This window comes from Microplitis mediator, chromosome 3, assembly GCF_029852145.1.
Source record: "Microplitis mediator isolate UGA2020A chromosome 3, iyMicMedi2.1, whole genome shotgun sequence".
NCBI classification, from domain to species: domain Eukaryota; kingdom Metazoa; phylum Arthropoda; class Insecta; order Hymenoptera; family Braconidae; genus Microplitis; species Microplitis mediator.
In genome coordinates, this window is record NC_079971.1 from 19510068 (window position 1) to 19527145 (window position 17078).

The 17078-nt window shown below is 29.0% G+C and overlaps 1 protein-coding gene across 3 annotated transcripts; it reads left to right on the top strand.

Moving 5' to 3' along the window:
* Positions 1-15677, top strand: LOC130665556 (ATP-binding cassette sub-family C member 4-like). 3 transcript variants are annotated; one of them, XM_057466004.1, is made up of 16 exons: positions 1-250; positions 337-447; positions 513-897; positions 5023-5154; positions 5245-5436; positions 8594-8902; positions 8988-9464; positions 9537-9842; positions 10036-10257; positions 10322-10841; positions 10932-11162; positions 11246-11482; positions 12253-12515; positions 14076-14515; positions 14620-14749; positions 15300-15677. In XM_057466004.1, exons 1-16 carry the CDS (start codon positions 174-176, stop codon positions 15504-15506), a joined length of 4239 nt encoding a protein of 1412 aa, XP_057321987.1. In that variant the 5' UTR covers positions 1-173; the 3' UTR covers positions 15507-15677. The 3 variants fall into 3 exon arrangements, with proteins under 3 accessions (XP_057321987.1, XP_057321988.1, XP_057321989.1); XM_057466005.1 differs by having other exon boundaries at positions 8855-8902; XM_057466006.1 differs by lacking the exons at positions 5023-5154; positions 5245-5436.
* The last annotated feature ends 1401 nt before the right edge of the window (positions 15678-17078 follow it).

Genomic DNA, 17078 nt, shown 5'->3' on the forward strand with positions numbered 1-17078 from the left:
TTCCCAACAACGTGAACTTAATGTTTACTTGATTATTTCTTAAACCTTCTATAGTTTGCTTTCAAATTTTGAAGTCAATTCAATTTATTTCTTATTTTAGTGTTAAGGGAATTAGTACTTAAAATTATACTTAATATAACGCAACTCATAAAACGTTAACTATTTATTACACCATGGTGAGAAATAGTAATGAAAATATGAAAAAAAATCCTGTTGAGACTGCTAATCTTATAAGTCGACTATTTTTTTGGTTCGTTTGATTTTTTTTGCTGTATTTGTTAATTTTATGTTAAGTCAAATGTGTATTGAAATTGACGCAATTATTATCATTAATAGGTGGACATTAAAACTATTTAGAAAAGGTAATCGAGGTGGACTTAATTTGAATTATCTCTATGCCCCAGCAGCTTGTGATAAATCCGAAAGTGTAACAAATAAGCTGGAAAAGTATGCTTTTATTTTAATTATTTTAAAGAGTCATAAAATAGTAATAGTAATTCATAATTCATTAGGTCATGGAATTATGAAATAGAGAAAAGTATGAGCGAAGGGAAAACCAAGATTTACAATGGATGTAAAATGAAATTATCAAAACCGAATTTCATCAACGCAATCCTTCGAACATTTTGGCTAGAAAACTTATACATTGGATTACTATTACTCTTTCAGATAGTAATTTTACGTAGTATACAGCCTATTTTTCAGGCTCGTATAATAAGGTTTTTTAATTCACGAAATTTACAACATTCAACAACACAAAATGAAGCTTTGAGTTATGCAGGTGCTCTTATTACTACGACACTTGGCATTATATTTATTGTGCACCACATGAATGGTAAGAGTCAACAACTTGGAATGAAAATTCGAGTTTCATGTTGTTCACTTATTTATAGAAAAGTAAGTTGATTTCTTTACATATGTAAATATACATTAGGGTGCTTAAAAAAAAAACTTTAATTTTTTTTTCACTCTTACCCCCCTGAAATGTTAGTGGTTGCCGAGAAAAAAATCCTCCCAAAAGATGGGCTCTCTAGGTCAACTCTAAGAGGTCGCTATTTTAATTTAACCCGATGAAACAATATTTTATACATTTGTATAAAATTATATATGAATTGGATAGAAAAAATGGCCCGATCTAATTGTAACACAATCCTACATAATCATATCTAATCGTATACAAACTGTATACAAATATATACACTTGTATATAATCACATAATGTTTTCGTATAGATTATATATAATTATATACAATTACATATAATTATATACACTAACTAGCCGTTACCTGCCCGCTTCGCTGGGCGTAAATTACAGTTAAGTGATGATTTTTTTATTTCATGATTAAGAATATTTCTATAACTATGGCTTTGACCGATGACTTCCTCGGCAATTGTATTGATATTATTGTAGTAAGCTATAAAGAACTAATGACAAAATGCAATTAGAAATAATTACACCACAATCATAACGATGAGACGAAAATGTTATTTGCTTTTTTTTTTTTTTGAGTTGAAAACATACGCGTCTCCTTTATCAGATCTCGGATAAAAGACGGAGTTTATAATATTTTGATTGAAATGTAATTATTTTTTGTTTTTTCTTTAACATAGATTCATTGAAGTAATTCAGTTAAAGGGTGTATAAAAAATTAATATCGTACCTTTGAAACCCATTTTACACTGAGAAAAAAAACTTTTTTCAAGTATATAAATGCTTGTATCATACCGAGTGAATATTTGTTTAATCTCAGAAAAAATGTACTCCGATCAAGTATATTTTCTTAAAATAAGTATAGAAATTCTTGAATCAAGAAAATATTACTCGGTTGAAGTACATATTTTCTATGATTAAGAATATTATTTGTTTGTATAGTGCCGAGTAAATATTTTTTTAAATGAAGTATTTATACTTGGGAACATTTTTTTTTTCAGTATAGTACATAAGTAGACGATACAATTAATCGTCATACTTAATTTAAACTCTGTAACACATATATTTAAAAAACGGGAATACACTAACGTTTGACACTCCCCCAAACTCCTTTAGGAGTTGAATCTATTAAATCCGATTTATGAGAGATACTTACACAGAAACTAAAGTTATCTTAAATTAAGAAAATATTTTGGAAGCCAAATGTTTTCGGGAATCAAATCAAGATTTTCTTGAGCCAAGAGAATTTGTCTTGGTTAAAAAAAAATTTGCCTTGGTCGGAGAAGATTTCTACTTTATCTGAGAAAATTTAGGTTTCCAAAAAAATTTTCTTGAATCAAGAATATTTATCTTCAGTCGAGAATTTTTTTTTCTGTGTACATGACAAAGTTAACGTTCATGCCGAATTTAAGCTCTGTACCATATATATTCAATGAACGGAAGCATATTAACCTTTAACGCCCCACGAACCCTCTTAGGAGTTTTGATTTTATTAAAGTCGTTTCATGAGGGATCCCTAAATGACATAATAAACGTTCATGCCGAATTTCAACACTGTAACGTATGTATTTGAAAAACGGAAGCATATTAACGCTTGAAGCCCACGCAAACCCTGTTAGGAGTAAATTTTATTAAAGCCCTTATGAAGAATACCTACATGACATCCCGGGAAAAAATGATTTTGCCTAATTATATATAATTATATATGATTATATATGGTTATATATAGACCTATATATAAGTATATATAGTCTTATATATAATTAGACCTAATTATACCGGGAAAAAAATGATTTCGCCTAATTATATATGATTATATATAGAATATGTATGGTTATATATAGACCTATATATAAGTATATATAGCCTTATATATAATTAGACCTAATTATACCGGGAAAAAAATGATTTTGCCTAATTATATATGATTATATATAAAATATATATGGTTATATATAGACCTATATATAAGTATATATAGCCTTATATATCATTAGATCTAATTATATCCCGGGACAAAATTATTTTGCCTAATTATATATGATTGTATATGGAATATATATAATAGTATATACCTATATATAGTTATACATAGGTCTATATATGATTAGATCTGATTAGACCTGACCTATATAGACCCATATATAGTAATTTTTATTATATTTTAGATCTTTAGATCTATATATAATCAAATATAAATTAATTATTTATATATATATATATATAAGTTAATATTTTATTTATAGAATATATTTAATTTCTTTAATATATTAGTAAAAATGACTCTAGTAATTTACGTTTGTAAGTACTAATAGTCTAATGACATGATTATTTTATCTATCTATAAATACATAATAAAATGTTATATAACAAAAATAAATATATGTAGTAGCACAGTCGTTAATTATACTCTATATTTATATTTTGAGGGAAATATAATTTGTTATGAATAATTGCAAACGTATAATTAAAAAATAAACTTCCCTCTGAATTCTTCAATATTAATCGTACATGAACATACGTAATTGTATATAAATTACACATAATCATATATATGATTAAACCCGCCTAATTTTCGGATCTAATTATATATAAAATATGATATATATATGTATTATACATAATCATATCTAATTATATATGAGTATATATAACTTATATATGATTATATATAATTAGACCTGGCCAATTTTCAGATCTAATTATATATAACGTATTATATATAATCATATATAACCTATATATAATTATATATAAATTATATATAATTAGACCTGGCCAATTTTTAGATCTAATTATATATAAGGTCTTATATATAATTATATATAATTAGGCAAAATCATTTTTTCCCGGGATCACAAACGTTCACGCTGAATTTTAAATCCGTAAGCCTTATAGTTCCAGAGATACTACACTAATGGAAAAAATTAAAGGATCAAAAAAAAATTCTAAATTTTTAGGCGATTTTCAACAGGCTCTAACTTTGAGAGAAATGGTCGTACAAGAAAAGAAAAAAAAGGAAATTGTAGCTCCAAGTATCTACTTTTTGGATTAGAACTTTAAAATTTTTTAGCGTCAGCAGTTTTTGAGTAATCTTAGAAAAACCAACGACAAAAAAATTTTCAAATTTTTTTAATTTTTTTTTTTTGGTCTCCGGGCGTGGAAAAAATTATTTTTGCTTAACCACTATGAGGATCAGATACCTTCATTATTCAGCTTTAATTTCTTTTTTTATGGACCTTGATACGTCCACTTCTCGCCGAGATATCGGTCTTCAAATGGAAAAGGATCCTTTTGTCTTTGATTATCGATATCTCAGAAACCAATGATCGCACAGAAAGTTAATGGTGGGTTTTAAAAACTTGAATAAATTCCCTTCAATGATTAGTCATTGCTTTTTCGAAAAAAAAATTTTTTCCTATCGTCAACTGAATTTAAAAATGCAACAAAAAAAGGGCTTTTTGTGGTTTTTTGGAAAATCAAGCGCTGAAACGAAGATATTGTGGAAATCGATAATGTTAACTGTGCATTTTACAGTTCAATATGTCCACAAAAACCCTACAAAGAGCCAGATCAATCCAACCAGCCGTATATTTGTTTCACTCGATCAAATTTTTGAAGAAAATTAAAGGATCACGTTTTTTGCTCTGAAAAGCTCATAATCTTTAACGATGAAAACAAACATTTTTTCTGAGCTTTGTCCACAATTTTATTGCAGACAGTGCTTAAATTTCCAAAAAAGAAAAAAGTTTTTTTTCGAAACAAAATTTCAAAAAAAAAAAAATTTTTTTTGAATTTAATTTCTGAGAGATCAGTACAATCATGGAATGCAGCGACGAAAACGTATACAGTTATATAAAATCTTTTTTCATCGGGTTTAATTCTCCATCTGATTAACATGTAAAAATTTATTTTTTTATTCAAAGTGTAATTACTCGTAAGCAAAGTAGTAAAAAATTTAAGAGAAAAAAAAAGATTATAAAGTACATTATAAAATACATTATTTATGTGTTATTAAACATATATTATTATGCTATAAGTAGAATATTTGTTTTTACGTACTTTTTATTTTTCATTTTTCATGAAACAGAGTCTACGTTTAAGTAAGTTATCTCTTGATAGTACTGCTGACGGTCAAATAATCAACCTTTTAAGTAATGACGTTAACCGCTTTGACTTGTTACCTATGTTTTTTAATTATCTATGGATTATGCCAATACAAGTAAGGTTTTTAAACTATGATATCATAATATAAGGATTTTAAATAAATTAAATAAAATGAAAAAATTTCTTTCTTTTTTCTAATATAAAGATTATCATTGTCGGTTGCATAATGTGGCAAAGTATTGGAATTTATACCCTCGTAGGTTTTGTAACGATGTTATTACTCTCAATTCCGATGCAAGGATACGCTTCATTGATCAGCGGAAAACTTCGAAAACTCACCGCAAAATTAACTGACCGCAGGATTCAGCTTATAAGTGAAATCATTGCTGGAATTCAAGTATTGAACTTAAAAATGATTTTTGTTTGAATGAATAGTGTTATAGTAACGTCCCGATGAAAAACAATTTTATACAATTGTATAAAATTATATACAATTCTATATAATTGCAATATAGGGGAGGGAGGGGCAAAAGGGGGTACTTAAGAAAATACCAAGTTTTCAAGGACTCAAATACGCTAAATCTTTTTTTTTTTAATGATATTCAAAGTAAATAGAAAAAATTTTCAGTTACCCTTGAAAAAAAAAATTTTTCATTTTTGCGGGCAAAGTGGGGTACCCCCTAAAAAAGGAAAAAAAAAAAATTTCTGGATTTTAAACGAATTTGATTAAGTTGAATTTTTTTTAAAGTAATTTACATGAAGAAAAATTATATTTTACATGTTTATTGGATATAAAAGAAGAAAAAAAATTTTTAATAGTTTTTATCATAAAACAAACGACATTAATATTTTTCAACTGACAATTGATTTTTGAAAAAGTTTACCAAAAAAAATTCAAAGTAACGCTTAATTATATTTACAGAAGTGATTTTGGAATGTTTAAAAACCATTTAAAATATAAAATTTTTTTTTATCAAATTTTGGGGGTACCCTGTTTTGCCTACCCTACCCCCTTTTGCCCCCCTTCCTTCTTTTGTCCCCCCTTCCCCTATAGAATTGTATATAATTATATAGAATTGTATACAATTTGTATAGAATTGTATACAATTTCTATACAAATTGTATACAATTGGATCGACCCATGTTTTCTATCCAATTATATATAGTCTATATATAATTGTATAAAATCTTTTTTCATCGGGGTCGGACTATGTTGACTATGCCTTACAAAAATTAATATAAACATATGTTCGAAAATTACTATTGCCATGATAAAATTCACAATGGCTACAGTGATCTGGGTTTCATAACAAAATAACCGCGAGAAATTATCAAAAAATTCTTGAAAAATCTATAGAATGCACATCTTAAATCGTCAGGTTAAAATAAAAATATTGTAATACAAGATGTTCGCTGTTTAATTGTCGGGATATTATGAAAGTTTTTGGTATAGTGACAAACATAATAAGCTTACGGTAACAAATTAATTTGTTGTAGTAAAAAATGAAATTACATCGTAATTACGAAGTAAATTAGTTATGAGAATACATGATATAAATTATAAAAATTTCGTTGTATTTTTACGTCGGCATTTGTTACCGTAATTCATCTTACCCATAATGCTCAAGATCAGCTTAAGTTAAAACTGGTGGGGAAAGGGATAGGTATGGAGAGTATGGCGTGTCTTGAGCAGATCTTGAGCAAGCGATACTCAAGTATCTGCTGCAAGTTCCTTAGGCAAGAAATGCGTCAGCAACTTTTGGCTGCACCATATGTTAGTAATATCTTCAATATTCTTGCCCACAATACCGTGAGTAAATCATGTACAATTTTTTAGTCAGTTCCTTGCTACGCAATCTTGTGCAGGGCACATACGTAGAAGGAGACATGACTAGTACATGCACTAGTAGCTCTGAGTCTTGCATAAGGCTCTTGTATAAGAGCACTTTTTTATACTTGGGTAGCTAATAATAATAAAAAAAATTTTAAGTGCTACAAATTCCGTTTGTTACATTAACAAATCAATTTTTTAGTGTAATAAAACTGCTCTGTTACAGTTGTAATCTATTTCCAAGCCCAACAAACAATTTACTATCATCATAAAAATATTTTAATCACTGCGAATGTTTCGTTATCCATATATTAAGGCAGAAATTTGTTACCATAAATTACCTTATCCTGTGGCTATGAAAAAATTTTTCCGTGTATGTCTGGTACTTCTGGGAAACCCCCCCGGTCAAAAAAAAATCTTAAATTTGACTTGATTTACCTTAATTTCCTTTGAAGTCGTCGATATGCCGACAACTGTATTCCACATTTTAACTTTTTAAACTTTTTTTGACTTTTTTTTAACTTTTTTGCCTTAGATTAGACTTTTTTGACTTAAATTGTTTAGTTTCCTTTCATTTAACTTTTTTTGGCTTAAATTATTTCATTGCCTTAAATTTGACTTATTTTGTCTTAAAAAAACAACTGGTTATCGATTCGAAATCTAGTTTTATATTATACTTAATTTTAACTTGAAAATTAAGTCAAATCGAATGTGGTTTTTATACTTATTTATTAATTAAACTAATCTAAAATTAAAACTCAATTTTAATTATAGCAAATTTTTTAAAAATTATTTCTGATTAAATTAAAATTACTATTAAAAAAATTTTTATTGCAACTATTTTTTGTTATTCTGTTTCTGAAGAATTTGTATAAACTCTTGTTTACAATATCATTTATTTTCATACTGATTAACCAATTCTGCAATAAACGTTTTATTACCTGTATGAATATAAAAACATACCGATAGTAAATTTTCGACAGGAATCGCAAATACATTTTCAGTTACAATGAATTCATATAAGTGTGATAGTTGGAGAAGTCTGACAGGATCTTTGAAAGGTTTTGTTTGCAGAAGAGTTATTATTGCAAAATGATGGCCAAGGGACTTACAATTACTAATTTTTTGACAATCGCATATTTTATCAATAATTTTTATAAAAGAATGAAGAAGACCAAAACGTTTTTCATTCAAGTATTTAAATGCTACATAAGAAGAATTATTTTTTAATGTTTATTATTATTGTTATAATTAACATCATTATTATAACTGTCGCTAATGATTATTACTATCATTAATTATATGTTACTAATTATAAGTATGTTTTAAATTTGCGTTGTAACTGTCTAATTTTGTTTTATTCTGACTTTAATGTAACTTTTTTTAACTTAAATCTAAGTAAAATGTATTTATATCGACGCAATTCTGACTTGAATGTGACTTATTTTGTCTTAAATCGATCCTAACTAAGCCAGAAAAAGTCAAATCTAAGTCAAGTGTTATGGAAATTTTACACTGACTAAAAAAATTAACTTAGTTGAATTTGAAGGATTTTGACTTAAATTTTAAGTCATAATTAAGATTTTTTTTCGACCCGGGCCTGTATATATGACGCCTTACCGTCTTAAATAAAAATATTTCTCCGTATACGAATTAATTTAAACCAATATACATTCGTCCTGTCATTACAATTTAATAATTATATAATACTTGTATTATGTAGGTAATCAAAATGTACACATGGGAAAAACCATTCAATAGAATAATTTCTGAAACAAGATTAGCTGAAGTTAAAAAAATACATAGCTCGTTAAATGTTCGTGGTTTAAACAACGCTTTTATAGTTTTTACCGAACGAACGGCACTTTTTGTGACACTTGTTACTTTTGTATTGATGGGAAATTCCATAAAAGCCGAAATTACATTTCAACTGTCAAGTTATTTCTATATATTAGAGGTTGTAGTAGTGATTTTTGTTCCACAGGCACTGATATCATGTAGTGAAGCTGTTATTTCGGCAAAGAGAATAGAAGTATTGATTCATTTAAACTAAAACTATATAAATAATTGTGTTAAAATATTTTTTATGTTTATATAATTTATGAATTATATTGTAGGAATTTCTTTTACTCGAGGAAATAACTAAAACTCAGCAAGATTTAGCAAACATAATTAAGTCAAAAGACATAATTAATCCGGTTAAATTATCTTCAGTAAAAACACCGAATGCGGTGAGAATAGAGTTATATAAAGTTTCAGCTAATTGGAAAGTTGGGCAGTTGCCTCCGACATTATGTGAAGTAACATTAAATATCAAAGGTAGAGACTTGTGCGCTTTGGTCGGTCCGGTTGGTTCGGGCAAATCTTCGTTGCTAAATTTGTTGTTGCAAGAGTTACCAATTGGCGCTGGAATAGTTGGACTTTATCAGTTCAAAAATGAAAACTCAAATGAATTTAAAACCAAGCGCAGATTTATACAAGACAATCCTGATATGACGATATCATACGCAAGTCAAAGCCCGTGGCTTTTTCCAGGAACTGTTAGAGAAAATATTCTCTTTGGGCTCGATTACAATTATGAGCGATATCAAGAGGTGAAAGTATTAATTTTTTTTTTTTATTTATTAAATATTAATGTGTAATAGCTTGATGTATGATAATTATAGGTAATAAGAGTATGTTCACTCTTAAGAGATTTTGAACAATTACCTGATGGCGACTTAACTACTGTTGGAGAACGTGGAGCATCACTTTCAGGTGGCCAGAGAGCTAGAGTTAATTTAGCGAGAGCAATTTATAAACAAGCTGATTTGTATCTTTTGGACGATCCTCTTAGTGCAGTTGATGCACGTGTTGGGCGACATATTTTCGAGGAGTGTATTCTCGAATACCTTCGAGGAAAAACACGAATACTTGTTACTCATCAGCTTAGTTATCTGAAACAAGCCGATACTATTGGAATGATTAAACATGTAAGAATATTAAATATTAATCTAGGGGAGGAGGGGCAAAACGGGGTACTTAAGGAAATACCAAGTTTTCGAGGACTCAAATTCATGTGAAATTGTTCTCGAGCCCAAATCGTTGATTTTAATAACCATAACTTTTCAAAATATAAATCAATTTGTAATCAATAAATCATTACAAATATTGTCATTTTTCTAGGGACATATAAAATATCAAGGCACTTTCGGTACTTTAACAAAAACCAGCTTAGAATTTAACAATTTGCTAAATGCTATGGAAAAAAATGATAATGCATCGTCTGCTGATACAACTGATGATATTGATACTAACAATCTTGTTGAAGACAAAAATAGTTTTTTAAGATTTGGAAAATCAAGAACTTCACAAGTTTCAGTTAAATCTCAAGATAGTTATCAAATTGTAAGTAATATTCGAATTATTCAAGTTTAATTAAAGATTATAATTAATAATACTATAATATTAGATGCCCTATCGAGAATTCACTACAGAAGAAGCGGAATCTAATGCAAAAGTTACATCTGAGTCAATGGAATCAGGGCGATTGTCAAACGAAGTTTATTATAAATATTTTCATAAAGGGGCAAATATTTGTACAATCATACTACTGATAATTGTTTATATTCTATCTCAAATAGCTACAAGTGGTGTTGATTACTGGCTTGGCTATTGGACAAACTTAGAAACCATAAGAACATCCTGTGTCAATTTTAAAAACAACTGTTCAGTTTATGGAAATGAATACAAATCGATTGTTAATAACACGTTTTTTCGATCACTCTCAATTCTTGATGATGACGGTTTTTTGCCTGTAACGTATGCAATTTACATTTATGCAACATGGCTTATAGGTTGTATTGTATTAACTATCTTACGATCCTATTTTTTCGTAAATATTTGTATACATGCTGGACACAAACTACATAATAATATGCTTTCAAATGTTCTACAAGGGACAATGTCTTTTTTCCATGCAAATCCTTCCGGTAATATTCGAATAATATTTTGAATATACCTATTAAATTTTATTAGTTACCATGCCTTGTTATTGAATAAAATATACAACTTTCTTTCAGGACGAATTTTAAACAGATTTTCGAAAGATGTTGGTGCAATGGACGAATTGCTTCCAACAGCTATGTTGGGAGCTCTTCAAATATTTTTCGTCATGATGGGAATATTAGTAATTGTTATTAGTGTCAATCCTTGGATGGGTATCCCTATTGTATTTATAGGAATATTATTATATTTTATACGTATTTATTATCAAAAAACAGCCCAAGATATAAAACGACTAGAGGGTATTGGTACGTATCGATTATTAGATAGACATTTAGACATTTATGTTAATAAAAAGTTAAATTATTGAGAAAAATATTTTATACTGCAGCAAAAAGTCCAGTTTTTTCACACGTTAGCACTACATTAAATGGTTTGACGACAATTAGAAGCCACGGTAAAGATGTACAGTCAATGTTATGTAAAGAATTCGATCAATATCAAGATATTCATACAGGCGCATGGTTTCTTACAATAATTACTGGATCAGCATTTGGACTTATTCTTGATTTAATTGCTTGTGTCTTTCTCGCGTGTGTTTGTTTTTCATTAATTCTTATAGATTCTGGTAAGAATTATTAATAGTCATCATGTAATTAATAACTTAACTTAACTCTTAACGGTTATATGGGGTCCAGAGGATCTTCTTCGAGTAATTTTCTGTTCTATTGAAATCAAAAAATTTTGAATGCACAGCTGTGACCGCTGGTGGATCCGAATTGGGGTAAATTACCGTAAATTATGTTAATTGCCGTAATTTGCGGTATTCAGAAGAATTCTAGTAAAATGCCGTAAATCACACTATTTTACGGTAAATTGCGGTATTTTTTCACAAATTTGCTGTATTTCGTCGTAAGCGTGCAGATTTACTGCAAAATTACGGTATTTCACCGTAAAGTGAAGTATTTCACTGTTTTCTAGTAAAAATGTCCCAAATTGCGGTAAATGCCCGTCATGGACCATATTCTATCGTAAATTACCGTCAAATGCTGCAAATCTGCAGTAATATACGGTATTTTGCGGTAACGTACGTACGCTAATTTACCGTAATTCGGATCCGATGGAAACAACTTCTTCGTCAATCTAATATCAAAGCACATTTATTCTTCAATAATTTGCCATAAAATTAATTCAAAAATATTAAAACTAAAGGAAGTTATATTTATTTCTATGCAAAAGTTATGTTTTTTTTGTCTTAACTATTTTTTCTATTACTCAAAACTAAAATTTATAATTAATATCGATACTAGTTTTTAAAAGAGTATTTAAGAAAGTATGACCGTTGAGGATTAATAAATAATTGTTATATAAAGTAAATAATTTATTTGTTTCTTTAAGAAAATACATTTGGTGGATCTGTTGGTTTATCCATATCACAGTCACTGATTTTGACGGGTATGCTTCAATATGGTGTGAAACAAACTACTGAAGTCCAATTACAAATGACATCAGTTGAAAGAATTTTTCAGTATTTTAATTTACCAAAAGAAAAACCGATGGAGTCATCGAAACCACCACCAGTTAACTGGCCATGGAGTGGACAAATTGAATGGAAAAATGTTTCTATGAGTTACAAAAAAAACGATCCACCAGTATTAAAAGTAATCAAATAGTTATACTCAATAGCACAATACTTAAAATTCCAATATGACACCCGTAACAATTTTCATTGCAAACATTTGTTTCCCTGTTCAAAAATATTGATTGAAAAAAATTAAAAGTGATGAAATTCGAATGCTTCTCAATAATTTCAATTGATTTCAATTTTTTTATTTGTATATATAAATATACAGTTTGCATGGAGCGACCGCTTCTCAATTTTTTCCAATCAGTATTTTGAAGCAGGGTTAAGACACTATTTAAAAAGTTATTTTAGTACAAATCACAAAGTCTTACGAGTAATTACATACAAACGATAATATTACAGCAATACATTTGACTATAATTTGCGGCAATAATACGGAAATTTACCGCAATTTGCGGAATTTTACCTACCACAGTGAAATACTTCATTCTACCGTAATTTTGCAGTAATTCTGCACACAGTAAAAAACATTGTGTTCAAATCAACACAATCTGTATGTTAGAATTGTACTACACAATATGTGTGTTATTGTTCAACACCGACTGTTTGTATTGAATTTCAACACAAAATTTGTGTTAAAATTTTAACACACAACTTAAGTAATATGAAAAGTAATTTCAACACTTTGTAAATGTTAATGGTGACACAAAAAAAATGTTATCTTCTACATTTTATCTTTGTACCATGAATTATTTTTAGGTTATCAAAAGTGTCAACAATTATTACTTAACATTGAACTACTTTGTGATAGTAAACATGATTCTAAAATTAGCAGACAGTTAACAATTTTTGAATTTTTTTATCAACAAATCACCCTATCCAAAAGATCCCATAGAATCCAGTCAAACAGGTCAAAAGCCGCATAGAATCCTATAGTATTGGTTTTTAAGTGGCTTTTGACCTACTCTAATGGATTCTATGGAAACTTTTGGATAGGGCAATTACGAAAAAAAATAAATAATAAAAATATGCGCACGTAAAAAGTAAAAAAGCCACAGATGCAATTTTTTAAATATTGTTTGTTTTTTTTTAAACTATACGAATCATGAACTTAGTCAACTTCATTTTTTCATGTCTAATTGGAAATAAATAAAATCAATGTCACAAAAATAAAAACTAACCAAGCAAAACTAATGCTTAATGGCGCTTCCCGCTTGAATAAATGAAAGACATTTTTTTAACACAATTCAACTGTTGCTTATTTAACATTTTTTTTGGGTTGATTTTAAAGTAACACTTAATTAATGTTGATAACATCGATTTTTGTAGGAGGTAACACTGTTAAAGTGTTAAACAGTAGATCGATTAAAAATTTTAAAGTAACAGAGATTTTGTTGATTTGACACAGAATAATTTACACAAAAAATTTAACACGGACCGTTTCCATTAATATACGTTGAATTCACCGTTCCTTTAACGTAAAATACCGTAAACTACGATGATTACCGCAATTCGGATCCGCCAGGATATTCACAACCGTATGCAGAAGCAGACCACTATCGAACTATTGACATGACTTACGTCAGACTTTAAATACATTGTAATATCGTAAAATAATTTTTTTTCTATTAAATAGAATATTGAGTTGACGATTAAATCAGGTTCGAAAGTGGGAGTAGTCGGTAGAACCGGAGCTGGAAAATCTTCATTGATAGCTGCGCTTTTCCGTTTAGTAGACGATGGCCTGAATGGAAAAATAATAATTGACGGTTTAGATACAAGGAGCATTAGTCTTCAAGATTTACGTACAAGTATATCAATAATTCCTCAAGAACCTGTTCTCTTCTCTGAGACTTTGAGATATAATCTGGATCCATTTGGCAAGTATACTGATACTGCAATGTGGGATGCTTTAAGAGAAGTCGAATTGAATGACGTAACACTCGATCAATGGGTCACCGAAAGCGGCTCAAATTTCAGTGTTGGTCAGCGTCAATTAATCTGCCTTGCAAGAGCATTGTTAAGAAATAATAAAATTCTCGTTCTTGATGAAGCCACTGCTAATATTGATTCGCAGTAAGTATCATTCAAGTTTCTTATTAGAAAACAGAATATTTGGTAATATTAATATATGAACAACGAACGAGAAAAATGATTCACACTATTCACAATGATTTCAGAACTGATGCTTTAATCCAGCGAGCAATTCGAAAAAAATTTTCAGATTGTACAGTAATAACAATAGCACATCGTTTAAACACAATAATTGACAGTGACAAAATTTTAGTCATGGAAAATGGATATGCTGCGGTATTTATTATTGACATGTTCATGTTTTTTCAAAGAGTCGAAAGCTAATAAATAGTATATTGCGTGGCGAGAGATAAAACAAGACAGTTTCAGACGATGATAATTGACTGCCCGAGCGGAAGACGAGGGCTAATATCACCCGACGTCTGAAATCGTCTTGTTTCATCCCTTGCCATGAACTTGCATTGATACTGAGAGTTTTGATATCTAACGTCAGTCGAAACTGGCTAATTTCTGACCGACAATATGACAAAAAAATAATGGTGTATTTTAAATAACTCGTATAATTATTTAAATTTTCCAAACATAACTGTCAGTTTAGCTGGTTATTAGAATGATAAAAATATTTAGAGGTTTACAATAAACAAATGCAATTCCAACGAGGGTCAAATGAATTCAGAAACGAATTTAGCGGATAGAAACTCATTAGTTTTTTTCCTATGTAAGAAACTGATCAGTTTTTGCCTGCAAATCGCATTAGTCTTAAATTGGTCCAACAGGCATCAAAACTCGCAGTTGCAATGCAGATAATATAAAAATAAATTTTCAGGAGTTTGGAAGCCCGTATGAGTTATTCTTTGAAAAACCTAACAGCTTATTTTTTAAAATGGTCAATCAAACTGGAGATGTGATGGCCAAAAAACTTTCCGAAGAAATTATAAAATTTCATTACCAACAAATAGATTCTGCAACAGCCAATAATGAAATTAATCAACAGGAATTCAATATTGACAGCAGTAAAATAGTAGAACACTAGAAAAAAGTTCTTGAGCTCTTCAAGATCTTCGACGCAGTTCAGATTACATGTACACTTTGTTTGATCTGAAGTTGGATTATGTAAACGTTGTGGAAACATTTGTATTGTATTTCGGCCCTAATGTCAGGCTCTTTAATAAAATACAACAAAAAATGTAGCTACAAAGCCGAAGCCTGCGAATTTTTTAATTAAAAAAAAAGAGTTTTTTTTTATAAAGTATAGTTTTTGTTTTATTTAATTTCGTAAAACTAGCGAAGAAACACGTTTGACATCTACAGGTATATGAAAGGACTCGAAAAGTTCTACAATTCGTTTTTGTCTTTTTTTCTTAGACTAATAGAACGTGAAATATTAAACAAACAATTTTTACTATACTGTTATAAACGTATTGCATTAAAAATCTAAAAAATTAAGAAAGGTTTGAAATTTCAAGCAGTTGTCGTGTGCATTAAAAAGAAGACTTTGAACAAATAATCTGTAAACCGGCAGATCCTGCAGGAAAGCTCTGAAACTTCCCGCTGTTTTCGAGCTTAAGGACTTTTTTTGATTTATTAAGATCTTTATTACTGAGGTTTAATTTCTTCGGTCAGCAATGTAGGAAGGATAAACAGCCTCTTCTCAATGATCAAATTTCTTTTCGTACAGCTCTATTTATGATTGTCCATAGATTTTTGTCAGATATATTTTATGGAAGTAATTTATACAAATATAATTTCATATGATTCGCATATGGTGACAGATAGGATTTATTTCTCAGACACGATCAGATTGAATTATATATAACTTTATTTATAAATACATATTAAAAATCGATTCGAGTCGTTCAACTATCGGTTGTTTAATTAATATAAAATATTAAGTTAATTAAATTTATTTATTTATAAGGATTCATATTTTTTAATTAATGCCAAATTCTTTGAATAATTTAATTCGTAGAGTCTTTACTTGATAATAATATTCTTCAAGTTTTTTTTAAACATAAAAAATGAACGTACTTTTCGGTAAATTCTAACAACACCGTGCGCAATATTTGTATAATATAATTTTCTCTATCCTGGATTACTTGCGGTATTCAAGATTTAAAGCTTGATCCTATAATAATAATATAGTATATTACGACACTAGGCCAGAAAAAATCATACCATATTTACCGATTGAGTTTCGTCTGCACGTAAAAATCCGCATACGTCCACCGGGGATAAAAAGAAAAATTATTCGTATATACAATAGACAAAAAATAAGCTCGGGCGTTGAATTTGCAACAAGTAAACTCGGACGTTGAATTTGTTCGGATTTTCTGCGCAGTGTTGCCAGCTATTACCAGCAACTTATTTCCAACTCATTTAATTTATCTCTTTCTTTAATTGTCTCCTTGAGAAGAATTCAATGTTTAGGTTTCCACTATATAAAATTGGTGTATTACTGTACGATAAACGGTGTGCCTCAATAACTTATAGATCGAATTGAATGGATTATAGTATAGTGCCGGATAGCTGAATTAGTAGAGCACTCGGCGCGATACCGACATAGTCTGGGTTCGATTCCCCGTTCGGGCTATCTATATTTTTCTCA

What these genes read in the sequence shown, in the direction of transcription:
- LOC130665556 (XM_057466004.1), top strand. Translation starts at nt 174, where the DNA reads ATGGTGAGAAATAGTAATGAAAATATGAAAAAAAATCCTGTTGAGACT. An exon ending in GTTCACTTATTTATAGAAAA is followed by an intron (nt 898 to 5,022) that starts GTAAGTTGATTT and finishes TTCATGAAACAG; the next exon opens with AGTCTACGTTTAAGTAAGTT. An exon ending in TGGAAAATGGATATGCTGCG is followed by an intron (nt 14,750 to 15,299) that starts GTATTTATTATT and finishes ATAAATTTTCAG; the next exon opens with GAGTTTGGAAGCCCGTATGA.